This window comes from Colletotrichum paranaense, assembly GCF_030867605.1.
Source record: "Colletotrichum paranaense strain IMI 384185 chromosome Unknown Scaffold_2.1, whole genome shotgun sequence".
Lineage (NCBI taxonomy): Eukaryota > Fungi > Ascomycota > Sordariomycetes > Glomerellales > Glomerellaceae > Colletotrichum > Colletotrichum paranaense.
Window position 1 is genome coordinate 4,144,194 of NW_026848960.1, and position 18,453 is coordinate 4,162,646.

At 54.0% G+C, this 18,453-nt stretch overlaps 8 protein-coding genes across 8 annotated transcripts; 6 read left to right on the plus strand and 2 right to left on the minus strand.

The window, feature by feature from the left end:
* Positions 1–1,833: 1,833 nt before the first annotated feature.
* Positions 1,834–2,853, plus strand: CPAR01_03296 (uncharacterized protein; the record flags this gene model as incomplete). Its single annotated transcript, XM_060487583.1, has 2 exons — positions 1,834–2,173; positions 2,234–2,853. The coding sequence occupies 2 exons, from the start codon at positions 1,834–1,836 to the stop codon at positions 2,851–2,853; spliced, it is 960 nt and encodes a 319-aa protein (XP_060354911.1).
* Positions 2,854–3,692: 839 nt separating this feature from the next.
* Positions 3,693–4,769, plus strand: CPAR01_03297 (40S ribosomal protein S7; the record flags this gene model as incomplete). Its single annotated transcript, XM_060487584.1, has 3 exons — positions 3,693–3,851; positions 4,261–4,343; positions 4,403–4,769. 3 exons carry the CDS (start codon positions 3,693–3,695, stop codon positions 4,767–4,769), a joined length of 609 nt encoding a protein of 202 aa, XP_060354912.1.
* A 323-nt stretch (positions 4,770–5,092) lies between these two features.
* On the minus strand, positions 5,093–6,822 carry CPAR01_03298 (dynactin p62 family protein; the record flags this gene model as incomplete). The annotated part of the gene is made up of 2 exons (XM_060487585.1): positions 5,093–6,476; positions 6,533–6,822. 2 exons carry the CDS (start codon positions 6,820–6,822, stop codon positions 5,093–5,095), a joined length of 1,674 nt encoding a protein of 557 aa, XP_060354913.1.
* Positions 6,823–6,971: 149 nt separating this feature from the next.
* On the plus strand, positions 6,972–7,478 carry CPAR01_03299 (uncharacterized protein; the record flags this gene model as incomplete). The annotated part of the gene is made up of 2 exons (XM_060487586.1): positions 6,972–7,040; positions 7,293–7,478. The coding sequence occupies 2 exons, from the start codon at positions 6,972–6,974 to the stop codon at positions 7,476–7,478; spliced, it is 255 nt and encodes an 84-aa protein (XP_060354914.1).
* Positions 7,479–7,898: 420 nt separating this feature from the next.
* Positions 7,899–8,682, plus strand: CPAR01_03300 (uncharacterized protein; the record flags this gene model as incomplete). Its single annotated transcript, XM_060487587.1, has 3 exons — positions 7,899–8,017; positions 8,048–8,367; positions 8,531–8,682. The coding sequence occupies 3 exons, from the start codon at positions 7,899–7,901 to the stop codon at positions 8,680–8,682; spliced, it is 591 nt and encodes a 196-aa protein (XP_060354915.1).
* Positions 8,683–10,051: 1,369 nt separating this feature from the next.
* CPAR01_03301 (uncharacterized protein) lies at positions 10,052–12,726 on the plus strand (the record flags this gene model as incomplete). The annotated part of the gene is made up of 3 exons (XM_060487588.1): positions 10,052–10,246; positions 10,337–10,927; positions 10,978–12,726. 3 exons carry the CDS (start codon positions 10,052–10,054, stop codon positions 12,724–12,726), a joined length of 2,535 nt encoding a protein of 844 aa, XP_060354916.1.
* Positions 12,727–13,589: 863 nt separating this feature from the next.
* CPAR01_03302 (uncharacterized protein) lies at positions 13,590–14,452 on the minus strand (the record flags this gene model as incomplete). The annotated part of the gene is made up of 3 exons (XM_060487589.1): positions 13,590–13,689; positions 13,764–13,845; positions 13,921–14,452. 3 exons carry the CDS (start codon positions 14,450–14,452, stop codon positions 13,590–13,592), a joined length of 714 nt encoding a protein of 237 aa, XP_060354917.1.
* Positions 14,453–16,703: 2,251 nt separating this feature from the next.
* Positions 16,704–18,095, plus strand: CPAR01_03303 (uncharacterized protein; the record flags this gene model as incomplete). The annotated part of the gene is made up of 1 exon (XM_060487590.1): positions 16,704–18,095. One exon carries the CDS (start codon positions 16,704–16,706, stop codon positions 18,093–18,095), a length of 1,392 nt encoding a protein of 463 aa, XP_060354918.1.
* Positions 18,096–18,453: the final 358 nt, after the last annotated feature.

Genomic DNA, 18,453 nt, shown 5'->3' on the forward strand with positions numbered 1-18,453 from the left:
AGAGACCACAGAGGAACCACAAAGACGTCACTGCGCACCTCAGCGTTCAGGACGGTGTCGCGGACGGTGCGTGGACGGTGCGGCCTCCTTCTCGATAGTCCGGCGCTCCGGGCGGGTTGTTGGGGTGACGGGCAGGCTAATTGCTGTTCAACTTGGGTCAAGATCATCGTGGATGGGGACCTCAGCCACGGCGGATGACTCAATTCCTCAATAGAAATACAGTGCAAAAGGGAAAAGAGCCGGGGGAGAAATGTTGATGCCGGCAGATGCGATGGTAATCTTGGCGAAACGGATGAGCAAAGGTTGATGATCTAGCTTCTGATTGCACATGTACCCAGTCAAAGGCAAGGAGCAACGGGACGGGAATGATCGATCTCAGATGGCTAGATCTGATTGATTATCTTCCACTTATCCTCGAGTACCTTATGATAGGATGCAGAGCAGCGATGATCCCGCCAGGCTATAGAGCAATGGCCACACAAGTTTCAACCATCTCGACTGCTAAGTTTCAACTGCCACTCTCGATCTCTTGGCTTATAACACCCGACGGGATATTATCCGGCCTATACTCCAGCCACGACGGCCAATTCTCCTTACCTAGGCTGTCCTCCATTGAGTCTTTCAGCCGCGATTGGCATGTGCAGATACCGGGTCATCTTCCGAGTTTGCTTGAGGCAGACAGAGAAATATATACTCGCAGGCTACTTCCCGGCTGGCCAAGCCTAGCCGCGCATCAGTGCGGCACGATCCCGAAAACCCGGCACAACGGTCCCGAAGAATGCCCGGGTGTCTCCACAAATCCCGATGATCCGGCACCAAATGGCACCGGCAGTTGCCCCTCTTGGCCCGGTCGCCAACCCGTTCCATCTGAAGCACCGACTCGCTTCGCCAGAGAAATCCCATCAAAGTGCCGAACCTTGCAGATGATACCCCCCCATTACCTCAAAACTCAACGGGTCGCCGCGGACGTGTGAACGAGCGCATCAAGGGGACCCAGCGGGGTGTGCAAGCGCCAGGACCTCCATGGGCACAGTGCCGACTCATGTTACCGTCCTCCCTTCATCACTCAAATCCCTCTGAGCAGCTCAAGCCCCAACGGTCCCCGGAAACTGGGCCATCACGACGGCACGCAACCAACACGCCCAAGGGTCTCGCCAGCAGAGCCACTCTGCGCACCCGGTCTGATCACTCAGTCCGGTGAGAAACGAGACTGCTTCTCGCTCTTGAAACCGGAACCAGGGGGGAACCCCTGCATTGTCAGTGTGCCGGCGCCGGTAAGCTTGTTGCCTTTCTCGGCCGACGCCACCACTTGTTCGTCTTGTCATCCACCAAGAGCCTCACAGAGCTACGGGCACATCCTTCGATCCTAGGCGGTCAGTAGTTGCTGTCACGATGAAAGACGGCAGCATGTACGGCAGCCAAAGAACCACCACCGAGACGTTGAGAACCCAAAAGATGTTCACTGCCTAGAGTGACAGAACATTGAAGATGAAGTACTTCACGTTACTCGCAGCACACTTGCCACGAAGTTTCCTGGTTGCATTGCAGGTCGCTCAGGTTGAAGGCAAACTCATCACCGTTTCAAGACGAGGAAACAAGGCGTCCCGTGAGCGCAAGTCACGCATGATAAGCAGTCGTCGCATTCTTGCGTACCAATGTCCAGTGCTGATTCCTGGTACATAACCATGGCAATCCCTCACTTACGTTCCCTGACTTTGACTTGCTCCTCGAGTGAATTTTCATTTCCTTCATAGATGCCACCAGTTGGCACTTTATATTAATACAACCTTCGTTCTGGTAAACGAGTCTTTTCTCTGGTATACGAATAAAGCCATGGTCGCTTTGGACTTCTCAAGAGGCCTCGGCCTGGCCGCCACAGTCTTGGCTCTATCACAAGCAGTCAACGCCGCCATCCTTCCTCGGCAGAGCAATGATGCCCTTCGACCTTGGGTGACGGTCCAAGCCGACGGCGCAGCCAAGACCATCACCCCGACCGTCAACGACGGCAAGACCACGTCTGCCTTCACGGGCAGCTCTACTCTCCCCACGGCCGATGCCAACGGCGCCGGGTCCTTCCTTTCATGCAACCAGGCTGCGGGAGCCAACGGCGTCAATCAGCCCTTTTGCTCTCCCAAGGCTGATACTAAGGTTGATGGAGGCAAGACCTATTGGAGTAAGCATCTCCTTCACAAAGTGAATTCAACTTGTAAACAAACACTAATACGGAATCTAGTAACATGGGACACCAGTCTCTTCCCCTTGCCCAATACAATGGTTCAAGTCCAGGGTGACTACGGCGTCACAAACGCCATCGACCCAGGCCACGGCTTTACCTCCCAAATGCTCCCCGCATCCCAAGGCCACTTCGCCTGGGCAGCGGTAGGTTACAACATGGCCGCCAACGAATCTCTCACCGTCCAAATCTTCCTCGCCCTCCCGCAGACCAACGGCTCCATCACCGCCCGTCACCCAGGAGCCAAGGTCAGCATCGTCAACCGGCCACAAAACGACAACAGCAACCAGAGACGCCGCGGACCCAACGTGTTTGGTATCGTTCTCCCCATCGTCTTTGGCGTGCTTTCACTGGTCGGCATCGGCTGGTTCGTGTGGTGGTACGGCCGCAGAAAGGGCATGTTCTCCTCCCGCGGCGGAGGCTACGGTGTCGGCAAGAGCCGTGGCCAGAGAACGGCTGACGTCAAGATTGGTCTTGGAGACAATGCGTTCTCGTCGCCTGATCGGGGTGTTGAAATGATGCCGCCCCCGCCGAGACCGCCTCCGCCTTCGGAGGGTAATGTCTTCCGTAACGAGATGAGTAGGCAAGAGAGAAACGAGAGGGCGCAGACCATGATGTGAGACTATAATTGTTACCACTGAAAGAATGACAGACACACAGATTGTATGGCTATCAGTTTGACACACATTCACTTAGTTCGGCTTGAGGTGTGAATGGGCGGCAAATTAAATCTCGATTCAACATAATAATACCCATTTCGAAAAAGAACAACCAGATAATTACCCAAGAAAATCATTGAAGATGTTCCATAAAGCAAAACTTGCATTTAAAAGACATGACAGTGAAATGAGAGCCTGATTCATCATGGATCGTCTTCAAAATTTGAATTCGAGGCCAGCGACAGGGGAATATTCGCTACTAAACGCTTTCCTGTTGCATCTTGTGGTTATGTCTTAAAGGCAGGCATGAATCAGCGCTCACCACCAACGCCGCAGAGCCAAGATGTATGAGAGCAATGAAAAAAAATTCAAAGTAACTTCCCAAGGTGATTCAATCACTCGTCTCATATGGAAAAGTTCTAATGCAGAAAGCCGAGGTGGGCTATGGGAATCATCACCCAAATCGATGCTGGAGATCTCACCGAGCCCTTTCCACGGTGAACGATTCACCGAAACCAAAAGAAGACTGGCGCACTTTCGAGGGTGGATACGATGGCGGGCTTGACGGTCCACTCAGAGGCTTCCAAAAACCACTGAGAGATGCCGATAGGCACAGACCACCCCAGGGTTTACAAACCCCAATCACCCGGGAGGACCCACCCACCGGAAATTCTGACGGCGCATTTCGAATTCCGTGTGGTCTGCCGCGATCGACTTTGTGAACTTTTTCTCTCTTCCTGACCCCGTCCGTTACAGCATCGACTAACCCGACCGTCAACCACCCCACGACAACAGTCAAGATGTCCGCCGCCCTGAACAAGATCGCTGCCAACAGCCCCTCGCGGGCCAACCCCTCCGAGCTGGAGCAGAACATTGCCCAGGCTCTGTACGACCTCGAGAGCAACACCGCCGACCTCAAGGTCGCCCTCCGCCCTCTGCAGATCGTTTCTGCCCGCGAGGTGAGAACTACCTGAAAGCGACAATCCCAAAGCCCTGAAGACTCCCGAACCCGCGAATTCTCCGGAATCGAAAATCCTGTTCCCAGCCGCCACGGAAATCCAAGCACGAAGAGCCACGAATATGGGCAACACCCCACCCAATTGACGAGCGCGGTGCGAAGCAATGGAATCCCCGAAGCCTTTCTCTCGATTGAAACACATCAGGATTGAAGAGGACTAAAGGGAAAGAAGTTGCTGGCATTGGCATCGCGCGTTCCAGTCTTGGGAGGTGCCCATCGTTGGTGTCTTCAGCTTCACCGTGGCGGCGGAGATTTGAACGCTGAAAAGAATGATAATCTCAGGAACAGGACGGGAAGCGGTCCAAGGCATCGTCCTGGAGCTCGCATGCTGACTTGTGATCTTCCTATAGATCGAGGTCGGCCACGGCAAGAAGGCTATTGCCATCTTTGTCCCCGTTCCTTCCCTGCAGGGCTTCCACCGCGTCCAGCAGCGGTAAGTTTCTCCCTTTCTCTTCCCATACCTACTCCGTCCAATACTAAGACCATTCCTAGCCTTACCCGTGAGCTCGAGAAGAAGTTCTCCGACCGCCACGTCCTGATCCTGGCCTCCCGCCGCATCCTGCCCCGCCCCAAGCGCTCCGCCCGCTCCCGCAACAACCAGACCCAGAAGCGCCCCCGCTCCCGCACTCTCACCGCCGTCCACGACGCCATCCTCACCGACCTCGTCTACCCCGTCGAGATCGTCGGCAAGCGCCTCCGCACCAAGGAGGACGGCTCCAAGCTCCTCAAGGTCATTCTCGACGAGAAGGAACGCGGCGGTGTTGACTACCGCCTCGACACCTACTCCGAGGTCTACCGCAAGCTTACCGGCCGCGGTGTCACCTTCGAGTTCCCCCAGTCTGGCTCCGCCGAGTACTAGATTATCGTATCTAGTGTCTTGCGCATTGGGCGGGTGTTTGGTGAAAAATTAAAAAAGGAATCATGGTCAATGATGGGTTTGGCATTTAGTCTGCTGCAATGAAGGCATGGCAATGACTGGTTGATCAAAAGGGTCTGGCGTCTACAGGGATATAAACTTGGGCGATTCCATTACAGGCTGCCCAAAAAATGCATATACCAAAACACTTGACCGCTCCTTCTTAACTATCTGTTCCCGTCTCTTCGTGATTACGTCCATCGTGCTTGAAGCCATTGCCTAATATGTAAAGGAATTGGGGGTATCATTTTTCATTTGGCATTAGTCTAGTCCTGGTTGATGCGTCCAACCCCCAAGACACACCAGTAGGCCAGCTCCCTCTTTTCCCTCGCCTCCTTCTCCCTGCTTGTCGCAGTACCGACGTCGCCTTGAGCTTCCGTCTCCCACTCGATGCGCACAAACATGGGTATCTCCAACACATCCTCGTCCTCCCGCAAAGCACTATCACCACCTGGCTGCTGCTCAAGCCTCAACGAAGCCGGCACGACCTCCAGCACGATGCTCACCCAGTTGCGGCCGCGCTCGTAAATCTTGCCCACCTCAGCCTGCTGCATCCCGCCCTCTTCCCCTCTCCTGCGCTCCTTATCGCCGTCATCCTTGAGGGCGTCGTCCCACATGTCCGTGTTGGCATCAATCTCGAATTGCGGGCAAAGCACCGTCACGGTGCTGGCGAACCGCCCAGGCGTGCTTGACGGGGTGGCCAGCGACACCTTGACCGTCTCGAAGATGGGGTTCTTGAAGGTCAGGAGATACTGCACGGGCTTGAGTGGCGTAAGCCACAGTTCCTGGGGTATTGGCGGCCGAGCGGTCGAGGGGAGGTTCTGGACCTCCGACTGCAGCGGTCGGATGGTGATTGTGGGGATGTAGCTGCCGGCCACGAGGCGGATGCGGAACCGGGTGTTGGAGATCTTTGCTTCCGGCTTGCTGATGATGTGTCTGCACAGCGGGCATCTCTTGGATCGCTTGGTTCTGAGGAGATAGGGAATGGGCCGGAGCTGGTCACGGAAGCGTACGTGGTCTTGCTGTAGGCAATTCTGGGCTAGAGTCGTTGTGTCGTCGGGATGCGTATGTCTGAGTTTCTCAATCTCTTTCGACTCGTCTAGGTCGGTGGTCTTCAAGCCCTCGTCAGGACTGACGGCCTCCCTCATGATCTGCACCTTACCGCGAGCCTGTTTATTGCCAAAGTTGTTCCCAGTGTATAGACTCATGATGCGTGAGAGTGAGCCAGGCGAGTTGAGGCCCAGATCACCTAGTGATGATAGCCCACCCGCTGAGGGGTTCGAGCCGGCCATCTGGTTCTGGTAGAAGGACTTGAGCTGCGCAAACTGCAGTTCGGCATCCATGTCCTCCGGGTTCAAGTGGTATTCCCCATTGCTCTCCTTTTTCCTCTCCTTGTGCTCCTTGGGAGTCAGCTTGGGCTGGCCTCCATTCTGCAGCTTGGCCAACTGCCCGTGGATGCCATTGGGTCGGTCGAATTTGACTCCAATTTCGGTTGAGCTCCAATTACAGTATGAACATGACAGCACGTAGGAAGCGCCCTGAGGAGCCGTTCCATCAGCCGTGAGAAGGTTGCTCTCGGGCGGAGTATCGAGAGCCGTAACAGCGAGGGGACCAACGCAGACGGGACATTGGAAGCAGCTTCGTGTGCACCTGCGATAGTGTTAGCCAACGCCGGAACTCTCAACCAAAGCAAACCCTGCGCATACCTGTTGCCTTCGCTTTTGAGGTTGCTGCTTGGGACCTCAAACAAGCAATTGGGGCAGTAGTAGGTGACAATCTCCTCATTGACGCATCGCGGGCACCGAATTTGGTGACAGTCTTCGCAGTACATCAGATGCTCCAAAGGATAAAGACTGAAGTTGGCGCGCGGGGCGCGCGGGTCGAATGTCCGCTCATCGTCCTCTGGGCTTCCCGGCGTTGACGACCCGTCCTCGCTGGACTGGTGAGTCTCGGAGCAGGGGCAGCGGATGTAGGTGTAGGGGGTCAGAGGTGCCATTTTCGCTCCGACATAATGCTATGCGGAGTGAATTCCGGGATTGATGAGTGTGTGGTTTGCCACGAGGAGAGGAGGGCGACTGTGCCGCGCAGAAAGGCTCGAGGAAGGGCGTTTGAGAGTCTGCACGGAGCTGTCTCCCGGACGCGACAATGCTCCTCCTCACCGAAATCCCGCGCGACCAGAGCCCAGGAGTGTGGGCTGATAAGACCGATAAGAAGGTGAGCCTCTTGTTATCGATAAGATCAACCACTGACAGATAAGCCCTTACGTAAGCGGCCTCGAATGATCCCACCCTCCAATTCGGCTCTCCAGACTCAGGACTTACATGGAAGTTCAGCTTGGTCCCTCTGAAGGCTGCTGTTAGCCTTCAGTCCATCGCCTATTATTGCGCTCGACTGCATGGGAAAATTGCCTATTGAACCGAGAAAACTCTCTCTCTGGACGGACATTATTGATCAACATGCTTCAAGCTTGTCAAACCCACGCGAGACCGAGAACCGGTTCTTGTCAAACCATCGTCGATTCCTCGCCAAGAACGCCCTGAGGACGCTGTCACCACTGTCACCTCACTCCTCGCCACGGGCTTCATGTCTTCAATGATAGATTTCGGTGTCTCCGGTTGGGGATTCGAGAGGCTTCCCGCATCTGGATTATAAGACTTGCACTTGTCTTAAGCTTCTCTCTGCCGTCCGCCATGCCGGCGGCCAGCTTCGCTTGGCGCACTCCGACTCGTCTGCGGTTTCCTTTTACCGTTCACCTTAGTTCCACTGGGCTGGGTCTTCTTTCTTCAGCTTCGACGTTTTCGTTGCGGCCCGGCGCTGCACTAATTGATAGCGGTCCAGACTTCCTCGAGTGCGACAGGATGCCAAAAGCCAGCCGCGGGGGTCTGGGTCGTGCAAGCCCTTCCGAAGCGAGCGAGGGCTGAGAGGACATGGGTTATGGTTGGGCTTGTCTGGCCTCCGGTCCGGTGGTGGACAGGAGCCCTTGCTAGGCGGTGGGATCCGCCTCCGGAACTCCTTTGTGCCTCACGACCCTGAGCCGATTTCTGGAAAGATGACTGTTGCTCCGCATGAGGGATGGCTGGACTTGGACGATTGTGGTCAGCGCAGCTTCTGCCTTGCAGATGCCCTGCATCCCCTCTTGGAGCCGCTGTTCCACGCAGGGCAGAGGCCCGTCAAGGCGTCGATGACTGTGCATGGGTGTAAGTGGCCATGTCCTTTTGCAGAAAGTCAACGCCAGTGTTTTGGGTCCCGAATAACTCGCAGCTTTCGTCGAATCTGTTGCGCGAGGCACACCGGCGATGGAAATCTCGGGTCGGAAAATATCTATCTGAAGTCGAGAGAGCGCGGCCAGCAACAGTCCTGGGGCTGGCCCCAACCACGGGAAAGAGGGTTTTTCTGTCGGCCGACGGCATGAAGCTAGGGAACCCAAACGCACGCTCATCGTTCCATGGCGATGGTTCTCTAACTTGGTCTATCCTGGTAGATCCCGAGCACCGGCCATCACTAGCAACTGTCTGGTTCGGTAGCACAATATCGGTCGCAAGTGAGAGAGACGGAGAGGCACGAAGTTAAACCTATCTGTACTACAAACAGTAATAACGGAAAGCGGACTGATCTAGCGACGATGGAGCGTCCATGGCGGCCGACCTTTCAGGATTCCCCATCCACATCATGGAGTTTCCCGCCGTGACGAATACCCTCATGAGGGGTGACGTTCTTTGGTCCCGATGCTGTCTATCACCAGGCCTACGTGGGTGCAAGACCCAGGTTCAATGTTGCCTCTCGACAAGATGAAGACGGTCAATTTCAATCCACACCTCCCGGATGCGATCGTGGCCGTTATATCACCTTGGGATGACTTCACATCTTGGCCGCCGTGTGACTGATGATTCAGCAGAAGAAAGCCGATTGCGATCGTCCCAAGACAATTAGCAAAGGGAAGTCCAGCTCCCGGGGGTTTAGTCGCCAATTTTCATGAGACATTGCTCAATCGAGCAAGCGGGACGCGACTCTGACCAATCATTGAGCTTCTTTGTCGATGCAAGCCAACGCCGAAGGATGCATCGAGGACGGCGATCCCCAAAGACATGCCCCCGGAGTTTGGGCTGATGGTGGGCAGAGGCAAGCCAGCATCGACGCTTTGCATCACCACCCTATCACTAGCATTCCACAAATGTCACAGGGAGAAGGGACTGCATACGCAAGAATGCTCATACCAGCGAGGAAACAAATCACATCTGGCGCCTTGCCGATCACTTCAACGTCGACTACCTAGGGTTCCGTCACAACAGCGTTTGTGGAGACGCAGAGACTGTTTGAGACCTCCAGACATCATACGTCGCCGTTGAAAGGCAAAATAATTCCTCTCGCCGTCCTTTTTTGCGAGAAGTCGGCTCACGGACGGGGAGCCTGCAGTGGCACAGCCTGGAGCTGACGGATGCTGCAGCAGCAGTGTTCCTCAGGAACAGACTCACTACGCCTGTATGCGTATGCTGCTGCACAGAGTCTGAGAAGTTTGAAGAGACTGCCAGCGCATCAGAGCTGTGGATGACAGGCACATTTGCTTGGCCGTCCTCGAAGAAGCTGCAGACCAGGGTAGGGTCCGGACTGAGGGGTTCACCCATTGCTCTAGTGGCGGCCCGGTCTAAAACATGGCTTGGAGCTATCCCTCTGTCTCCCGCCGCGTCACTCGACACTCTACAACAGGCAGCTCGGACCGTGGGCAAGCTGGCGGGTCTTTGCCAGGACGCAGCCCAGTCCCGGATTCTGGGTCAAGTCAGTTCTTGATCCGGGACAAGTGACATAAAGCCATCCAGACGCCCACCCGAAGACGTTTTGTAAGGTTTTCGGCGTCCATTTCCCCATCCAACCACAGCTCTTTTGCTCATCCGGACCGGCTGCTTTCGACCAGGTTCGACAAGGCCGTGGACGAGTGACGATCTCAAGTCATTGTTCACTGCTACGGGCGTACTGGGTACATCCGCTAGCTACCTCAATCACTTCAGTGATCAACGCAGATCTGACAGGGGTTCTTGTGGACTATTGGCGGTCCGGAACACCTCCTCTGCAGTCATCGGCGCCATCCACTGCTGTCAGCTCTCAATCTGGGTGAAGCTCTCTGGCCGGATTTAGCTGAGTGCTAAGGCTTCCCGTCACGGGAGCTATTCAACGATCGCCCATATCAACGTATTTGATCCCGCGACTTGTCTCGCGCTTGGAGTCTCACAATGTACGGTCGACGAGATTCTCGAAAACGAATGTCTCTACCACCCACTCGCACAATGTCAACAACATCAACACAAGGCTGGACGCCTAAGACGCTTGGGAACCCTATTATCGAGGGAAGGATGCCTCAAAATTCAAAAGTCAAGAGGTGGGACGGAGCAGCAAGGTCTTGCAGTGATTGGGATAATCTGAGAAGAGTAAGCTGATCCTTCCTATCGTGACGAGAGAAATTCAGCTAGCGCGATGTCTCTTGACCTTGAGATTATTCGCTAACGTTGTTGTCTCAGGACCCTGAATTATGGTTTCGCGGTGGAAACTGCTTCGTACACTTGTACGGCAAGGGGCAGTCCCGCAGAGGACCTGCATTTAAAGTACCATTCGGTGCTTTGCTTTCAGCAAACTGCCATCCGTTTGTCAAGAGATTTATGGCTCGCGACATGCCTGAGACGCCAGGTTCATTCCATGACCAGTATGATGATTTGGACCGGTGGAATGCTCTCAACCCCAACGAGCGGATCGAGCTCTACATTCCAGCACCCCCGATGGCAGACAAGGAACAGGCATTTTCTTACCATCTCGCAACGAGAAATTTCTTTGCGTGGATCTTCCGACGCTCAGTGGTCGGCGAGCACCTCGGCACCGCACTCATCGGGCTTCTCAACAGCATGGCGGAGTTCAGAGGCAACGAACAGGACAACGTGTCGGATCTCACTTCTTACTTAGATGAAGAGGGCTACTACGACATCAAGGGTCTGCCGCAACACGCACTTGCTATGCTGCATCTGGCTGAAGTCTTCCAATTGAGAGACCTGTACGTCGACGCATTCAGCCACTGCGTTGGAATGAGCGAGGAGCTCTTCTACAGTCCCGAGTATCAGGTATGTTTCGCTTATTTCTAACGGCTGCACGTTTGACTCATAGAACATAGCACATTGGCTCGGTCTCTAAGACGCTGATTCGACGGGCGCGGACTGAGATGAATTCTAGACTCAGTCAAGCAGGTGGCATGCTTAAGAACTTCCTGGAAGAGGAGCTCTCTGAGACACATCTTGGCCTTCCAGCAGGCGGACGTGCCCACCTGGACCGATTCCGATCCTTTATCCAATCATTTTACACGACAAAGTTTGGCTATTACCCGCCATTGTCCTTCGACACTCGCAGTAGCACCATCTTCGACCCTGAGATTTTCAGTACCATGTGCAAGGATTTCAAGGCCGTTTATGACTTGCTCGTAGACGAGGAGTTCACTTCAATCGAGAGCAGCCCGCTCCTTGCGCAAGGCGGGATCTGCGCCGTGCAGAGCGTTCAGGAATTCGATGAGCGATGCAACTTCAAGTCTCTGAGGCATCCGCTGCCATTACTGCCCGAGACTGTCAGCGACAAAGCATCCCGTCGCATGTCACTACAGTGGTTGGCGAACACCGCGCGAGGCGACAAGCTAAAGCCTGACCAACGCCTAGTGGCCCACAGTGCCATGATCAAGGCAATGAACATGCGTGACCCAGCACTTTTGGACAACGACTTTGTCCGCGCCTACCGGAAGTTTGAAGAAGACTCCGTTTCACCTCTTATTCGCGTCGATAAGGCCGAGAAGATTAGTCTCGTGGACGCCCGCAAGGTGCGCTGGATTCTGATTTACGCGGTGTACCAAGTGCTCCTCAGCTGCACACAGGCGCCATCAGAAGTTCGCGACACTGGTGCGGACTATCACCTCGCAGTGTCTTGTGAAAAGCTGCCGCCCTGGAAGGAGGGACGCCAATTGCAAACCCTCCTGCGCAAGCAGACAGACATCGCAGTCGATACTAAGCGATCGCAATCCGTCACGGACTGGGCAACGGGCTGCCATGGCACACCGTCTGTGGTTGTGTCGCCGACTATCGAGATTCGACCAGACGTCGACTACACTGCCAGATCCCGCCGCGACGAAATAGCCTCTCGTCGGCAGTCAACATGCGGGGTCCCACCCGCGGCGGCCCCGGCCCGCTCACGGAGCAGGAGCTTGTCCCGCAACAACCCCTTCCGACGATCCCTCAGCATCTTCCGCAAGCTGGAGGAGCAATGTGCTCCGGCACCCCGCAAGGCATCATACTGCGAGATCGTGGTCCACGGTTACGGCAACGGCACCAATGCTGTCAAGAAGTGGGAGGGTCCTCCCGCAGAGGTCTCGCCCCGGACTCATGTTGCACCGCGTTCCTTCTCGACTTCCTCAGAGTCCAGCGGCGCCTCTGAGGCTCCATCGATGGGTGGTCACAGCTACGCGACCATCGACTCCACGGCGCCGCCGACCTCGCCCGATGCGCCGAGCAAGAATTGGCCGAACCAGGAGTCGCCTATGCTGAGCCCCGTTCCTCTGCGTGGTCGTCGGCGCATGAGAAATGTGCTTTCCTTCGCGGGGACGCCGCCCCGTGCCAGTTCTTCGGAGTGGACGGTAAATAACCGGCGTCACAGCGTTATCGGGGGCGGCGCTGGTAGCTACGCTCATGACTATGAGGAGCTGATTAAGGAGCAGGAGGCAGACTTCCACCGTCATGAGCTGGAGCCTCTTCCCCTGCAGATCCGCAAGTCTTCGATCCCGATCCATGAGTCCCCGGTATTGGGGCAGATGGATGTGCAGCCTGTGTGGGAGCAGTTCAAGGACCTTGGTGGTCTTACTAGCTGCTCCCCTCTGAATATCTAGACCGGCTGGGTGTACTGAGTACTACTCCGGCCGGAATGTACGAATGGTAGTGGCACGCTACCACTGGTGTTGTTTTCTTTGTATGTATTGATTTGGAAATGACGAGATACCCTGTCGCACCCTCCTTATACAGGCCTGCGTATGGCGATGATTGATATGAGCGTTGAGGTTAGGCAAGGAGTTTAAGCCTGGACTGTTATGGCACGTTGTACAATATTCTCACTGGAAAATCTGAAGAAAAGAGAACGAGATGAGAACGGGCTGCTTACACCTGAACGGTGACTTTCATATCACAGATGACGTCCGATGAGACGAGGCCATTTTTGGACTGAACGTGTCTACACACTACGTTTGTAAAGGATAAAAAGGCTGCTACCGGCTGGTATTCCATAAGCTTCCTGTCTTCTCATTCGCAGTTCATCTGCCAAACACATCATACTTGTACGATGGGCGCAAGTGCTGACGGCAACGACCTGTCTCGTCAGCCCCGTGACGTTTTCTGCGGATGGTACCTGCAGGAATGCAGCCATCACAGAGTTGGATGTGCACATGGCAAAATATGCGCGACCTATCGCTCACAGGATGCATCGAATCAGGCTCGACGCCCATTCAGGAGGGATGTAAATGGGGCTGTCGTCATTTCAAACATTACTGCATATGTTCATTTATCTTTGTCCTATATTTACCGTTGCCATACAACTCAGCTTCCGGGCCTTCATCTACGGCTGGCATGCTCGCGCAATGCTCGCGCTTCTTACAGCGTTGAATGTACAGAATAAGGGCACCCGGTTGTCCCTGTGCAGATGCGATCATACGAGAGTTTGAGAGTTCAACGCTGCGTCGCAAATACCAACAAACGGATATTACTCAGTCTTGGTCGTCTTTGACGCGAGGGCCAGCCCGTCGACGATCTCGCCGCCCATGGAGAGGATCATGTAGCCTGAGCCGAGAAGCCATGCGCCGCTACAGTCGCGATGTCAAGTCAGCTTCCTTTCCGTGCAGCAATCCGCCTCTTCTGTTCGTGGGAAAAAGCTTACTTGGGAATGATCCAGAGGAAGAGGAGGTCCAGAGGGGGGTTGTGGCCAATGTTGTCAAAACGAGAGAAGTACTCGTTCGCCCCTGTCGCATCATCGTCGTTAGTACATTATCGCTTCGCAGGGCTCCGGGAGCAAAAGGAAAGAGAGTCGCGCTTACAGTACAGCACCGTCTTGCTCAACGTCATCACAGCCGCGCTGAACCCAATAACAATAGCCAGCGCGCCCGCCTTTCCACCAACAACCTTCTTCAACCCAGCCGGCCCGTCAACGGCGCGTCCCCGCGAGAAGTACAACCAGTAGTAGGCGAGATACATGACCGTCTCAACGGCATTCAGCGCGCCCTGCGCAGAGGTGAAGCCGTTGCCGGCGTTGAAGGCCTTCCACCCGTACACGTGGTCGACCTCACCGTAGAGCTTGTAGGGCGCCCAGACGGGCCAGTGGAGGTGGCCGCCGGGCATCGTCCAGGGCCGGAGGAGGACGTAGCCCGTGTCCCAGATGACGAGGGGCAGGGAGACGAGGAGCCAGAAGCAGGTGAGGGAGGTTGGCGCGTGGGACCAGCCTTGCGGGGTGGATTTATTTTCAGGTTGGGTTGTTGCGGCGGTTACGACGGCGCGGGCTTTCGAGGGGATGGTTGGGGAGGCTTCGGGGCCGGTTGAGAGGGCGCGGGAGGAGGATCGTGTTGAGACCATCTTGTTGTCGACGCTAGGTCTTCGGATTTGGGAAGGTTCGCAATGTGAGGGTATCGTGGAGGAGGAAGCGCTGGCTCGGTATGGCCCGTCGAGTCTTTGACGCGTTGTTTATCGGGTTGTGTGTATGTGTCTTCGTGTACGTGTGTTGTCGTCGAGAAGTAGGGGAGGAGGAGGGAAGCTTCGGAAAGGTTAATTGGACCGAGAAGGACAAGGACAGGTAAAGCAACCGGGATCAAGTTAATTAGACTGCCCGTCCCAGTGTCCCAGGGACCTGTTCACAAACGGCCAGGGACCACGGAATAGGTGATCCGTGCCGTTACACTCTCCACACAGGAAACGACTGGCAGTCCTGGGGCTTGAGGCTTGAGCAACGGTGGGTGGCACCCGAATACGACAGACGGACTGGCGCAGCGTGCTGGTGTGTCGCGACACTCTCAAACCTTCTTTGGCCCCTCGGAGCGGTCCTGTGCAGGCTTCCCGAAACGGTTCGCGCCTTCACAGTACGTACATAGAGGGGCAGCGGCGCGATTAGTCAACCCGAGTGCCGCGTCCCCACTCTTCCAACGGATACTCAGTGATCCGTGCATCTCTAGCGAATTGCGGGGGAGGGGCAGACAGCAACGCAGGCACGCAGATAGCGAAGCTGGAAAGGAGACGAGCCACAAGAAGCCTCAACTGCTTCACGATGAGGTCAACGCCCAGACACGACTTGAGTCAATAGCCTCAGCTACGGATGAGAATTGAACCCGCCAAAAAAAAAAAAAAAAAAAAAAAAAAAAAAAAAAAAAAAAAAAAAAAAAAAAAAAAAAAAAAAAAAAACAAAAAAAAAAAAAAAAAAAAAAAAAAAAAAAAAACAAAACCAAAAAAAAAAAAAAAAAAAAAAAAAAAAAAAAAGAAGAAGAAGAAGAAAAAGAAAGAAAAAAAAGAAAATTGCAAGCACAAGCAATGGCGAGTTCTGTCAACCATGAACAATCACACATTTTCCTGACCGCTAACGGCTACACCAAGACACTAGCGATCTACGAGCAAAGAACCAACTTGTTCCTGGACGACCTTCTGACTAACCGTGTCTACATACGCAAGCACATTTAGAAAAACTTAAGAAAAAAAGGAAGAGAAAAGGGGCGGAGAGCACACATTGCCAAGAACGCAGTTGTGACTTGTCCTTTCCTGGCCGTCGTCGGCACGGGTGACTTTTGCGCGCCCCTTGGGCGTGAAAAAACTTGAGCACTGGTGTGCTCATCATCTGTAAGTATTTCAGTGTTCTCCCCTGAGTGCTGCAGCGAGGCGTATGGCCTGCGACGAGTCGCGCAATCTGATTGCTCGACGGGGGCTCAGGAAGCGCCAGTGACGTGAGGGCAACATAGCAGACCAACAAGAGGCACTTTTACTGGGTTTCATGAGGTAGGTGCTGTCTGTATTCAAGTGAGCTATATTGCCTCACATACTACGTTAAAAGGGACTCTTCTCCCGACCACATAGCAGGTGCTTCTTCCATAGTGCAGGTATGTACTAATTCATGAACTCATCGCGACTACGACTTTTCTGTCCATCGTCTCTACTCCAAACTCTTTGCCAAATGGACCTTTTACAAATGGGTAGCTCTTGTATGACCGGCGGCGGAGTGGCGGTCTCTCGGTCTATGACCAGGTCGTTATCACCACACCAGAATGACCTGTCATTCGAGCTGTACCAACGCACTCCAAGGGACGGCGGCACATGGCCCAATTTAATAAACGAACCGCCGAGACGCTTCAATCAGACTCAGGAGACTGGAAATCCGTCATTCGACCTGTACCGACGTACTCCAGTTGGCAACGGCACTGGACCGGATCCAACAAACGAACCACCGAGGCGGTTCAAGCAAATCCAAGAGACTGAAAATGTGTCATTCGACTTCCATCGACGTACTTCAATGGGCAGCGGCACCGGGCCAAATCCAAAAAACGAGTCAACGAGGCAACTCAATCAAACTCGGGAGATTGGAAGAACATACCTATGTCCCCATCCAGGTTGCGTCTCGAAATTCAGCTGTGGGAGTAATGTGAAGAGACATATTCGATCAAAGCATGGCGCGCGTGTGGAAATGCCGTGCGGGAAAAAATTGACAAACGCTACTTCGAATTTGATGAGACACTCCAAGAGCTGTCAGCGGTGCAGAGAGCTCAGGCATCTGGGAAGTGACCAAACGAGCATGTTAGTCGACAATCCTAGGACATTCTTCTCTAACGCCGAGCCCCAAAGCCCAAGGATGCACCATCCCGACAAGCCTCCATCTCCAGACCCTGAAATGGACTTCTTGCCAGTTTATTCATCTGGCCTAGACCCCGACCGAATAGATCCCTGCCGAGATGCTGGGAAGCAAAGAGAGTGGAGTGTCACCAACCGGGACTCCGCATCTGGAGAGCTGTCACCGGCAACGCCAAAAGATACGACTTCACTTTGCATTTTGAACGAGTTGGTGTTGAAGGCTTTACGAGACCTCGAGATTAGATTGGAGCATCAAATTACCCAGGACCAGAACACCTTAGGCCGGGGAGGGGGCAAAGCCTCGGCACGAAAACGTGATCGCCAATCTAGCAATTCGCAGCAGTCGCCGTCCTCGAAACGACAACTATCGTCTAAAAGAGAGCGGGCGAGCCTCATCCGAGATGAGAACGACTCCCCAAATGACGAGGACAAGAATGGCTCCAGCCCCGAAGAGGGACATGACGGCGGTAATGCCAGTGATGCAGAACACAAATATCTTGCCTGCCCTCTGTTTCGAAAGGACCCGCGAAGGTACGCGGCTTGTGCGAAATGTCGGCTCAGGCGCATCAGGGATGTAAAGCAGCACATGAGGAGAAGACATAGGAGACCACAGTACTACTGTCCTATTTGTTGGAAAACATACTCGGGACCCGACGAGCGTGATGAACATGTCATTGAACGCTCTTGTAGCACCCCGCAAGAAACAAGCACACCGTGGATCACGCGAGAGCAAGACACCCGGTTGGAGGGAAGAGTTCCAAACGGGTCAACCGTGGAACAATGGTATACGGTATGGGATATTGTCTGTCCAGGGCAAACACGCCCAAATCCGCCACATTGCTTTCTGGGCAAGATGGTTGAAGATTTCAGCACCTTACGGCGAGAGCTCTGGGAAGAACACGGCCGCGAAATTGTCGAGGAACTTGTTACGCAACGAGAAGCCACACTCCGAGAACCTCTGAGTTGGGAGAACAGGAGTCTGCTCCAGAGATGCATCATTGATATTGTCCGACATGTGTTGGAGCATCCTGATGTTACATCAGCAGGAAAAGTCCGGTGGAATCAGGGCGTTTGTCAATCTGAAGCAGGTTCAGTACCTCAATCCCCTGGCCGTGTTCACGGTGTTCCTCAAGATGGTCCCGACACGACTCATCATCAACCATTTGAGATGCAGGAGAACTTACTCCAGGAAGGCCACAAATCCGCCCCAGATCAAGGATTACAGTTCGGCGGGCCACAGCTGGGCGACTTGGACTTGACGTCTTGGTTGGACTTGCAAACGTTCGACGGATTCGATACAGGCAACCTGAGCTTCCTTGATGCAGGTCCACCTGCCCTTGACGAGGGACATGAAACTGTACTTGATTTCTCAATTCGTCCAACTAATACATAAAGGCACCAGCACAGGACGGCTTTTCAACCCGCCATTCATCTACATGTTGTCGCTGTATCTAGCTCTTTTTCTACAGACTACATAGATGCTGATCGATGTCGCAGGCGTTGTGGCGCTGTCCATGAGGAAGGCAAGGCAAAGTGGTTGTAGTGATGGAGGATAGACCATAATCGAGGAGTAGCTATGTTTTGATAGAGACTATGAAAGAGAAAGGATATGAGGTCATGTTGGGAAATAGTATTTAGATAGATACATTCAACTGTTTACTTTGTGTTTTTGTTTAGCTCTTGCCCCAAATGCTGAGTTTCCATAATATCCAATTCAACACTAATGGAAGCTCTATGATTTTATTCAAGTC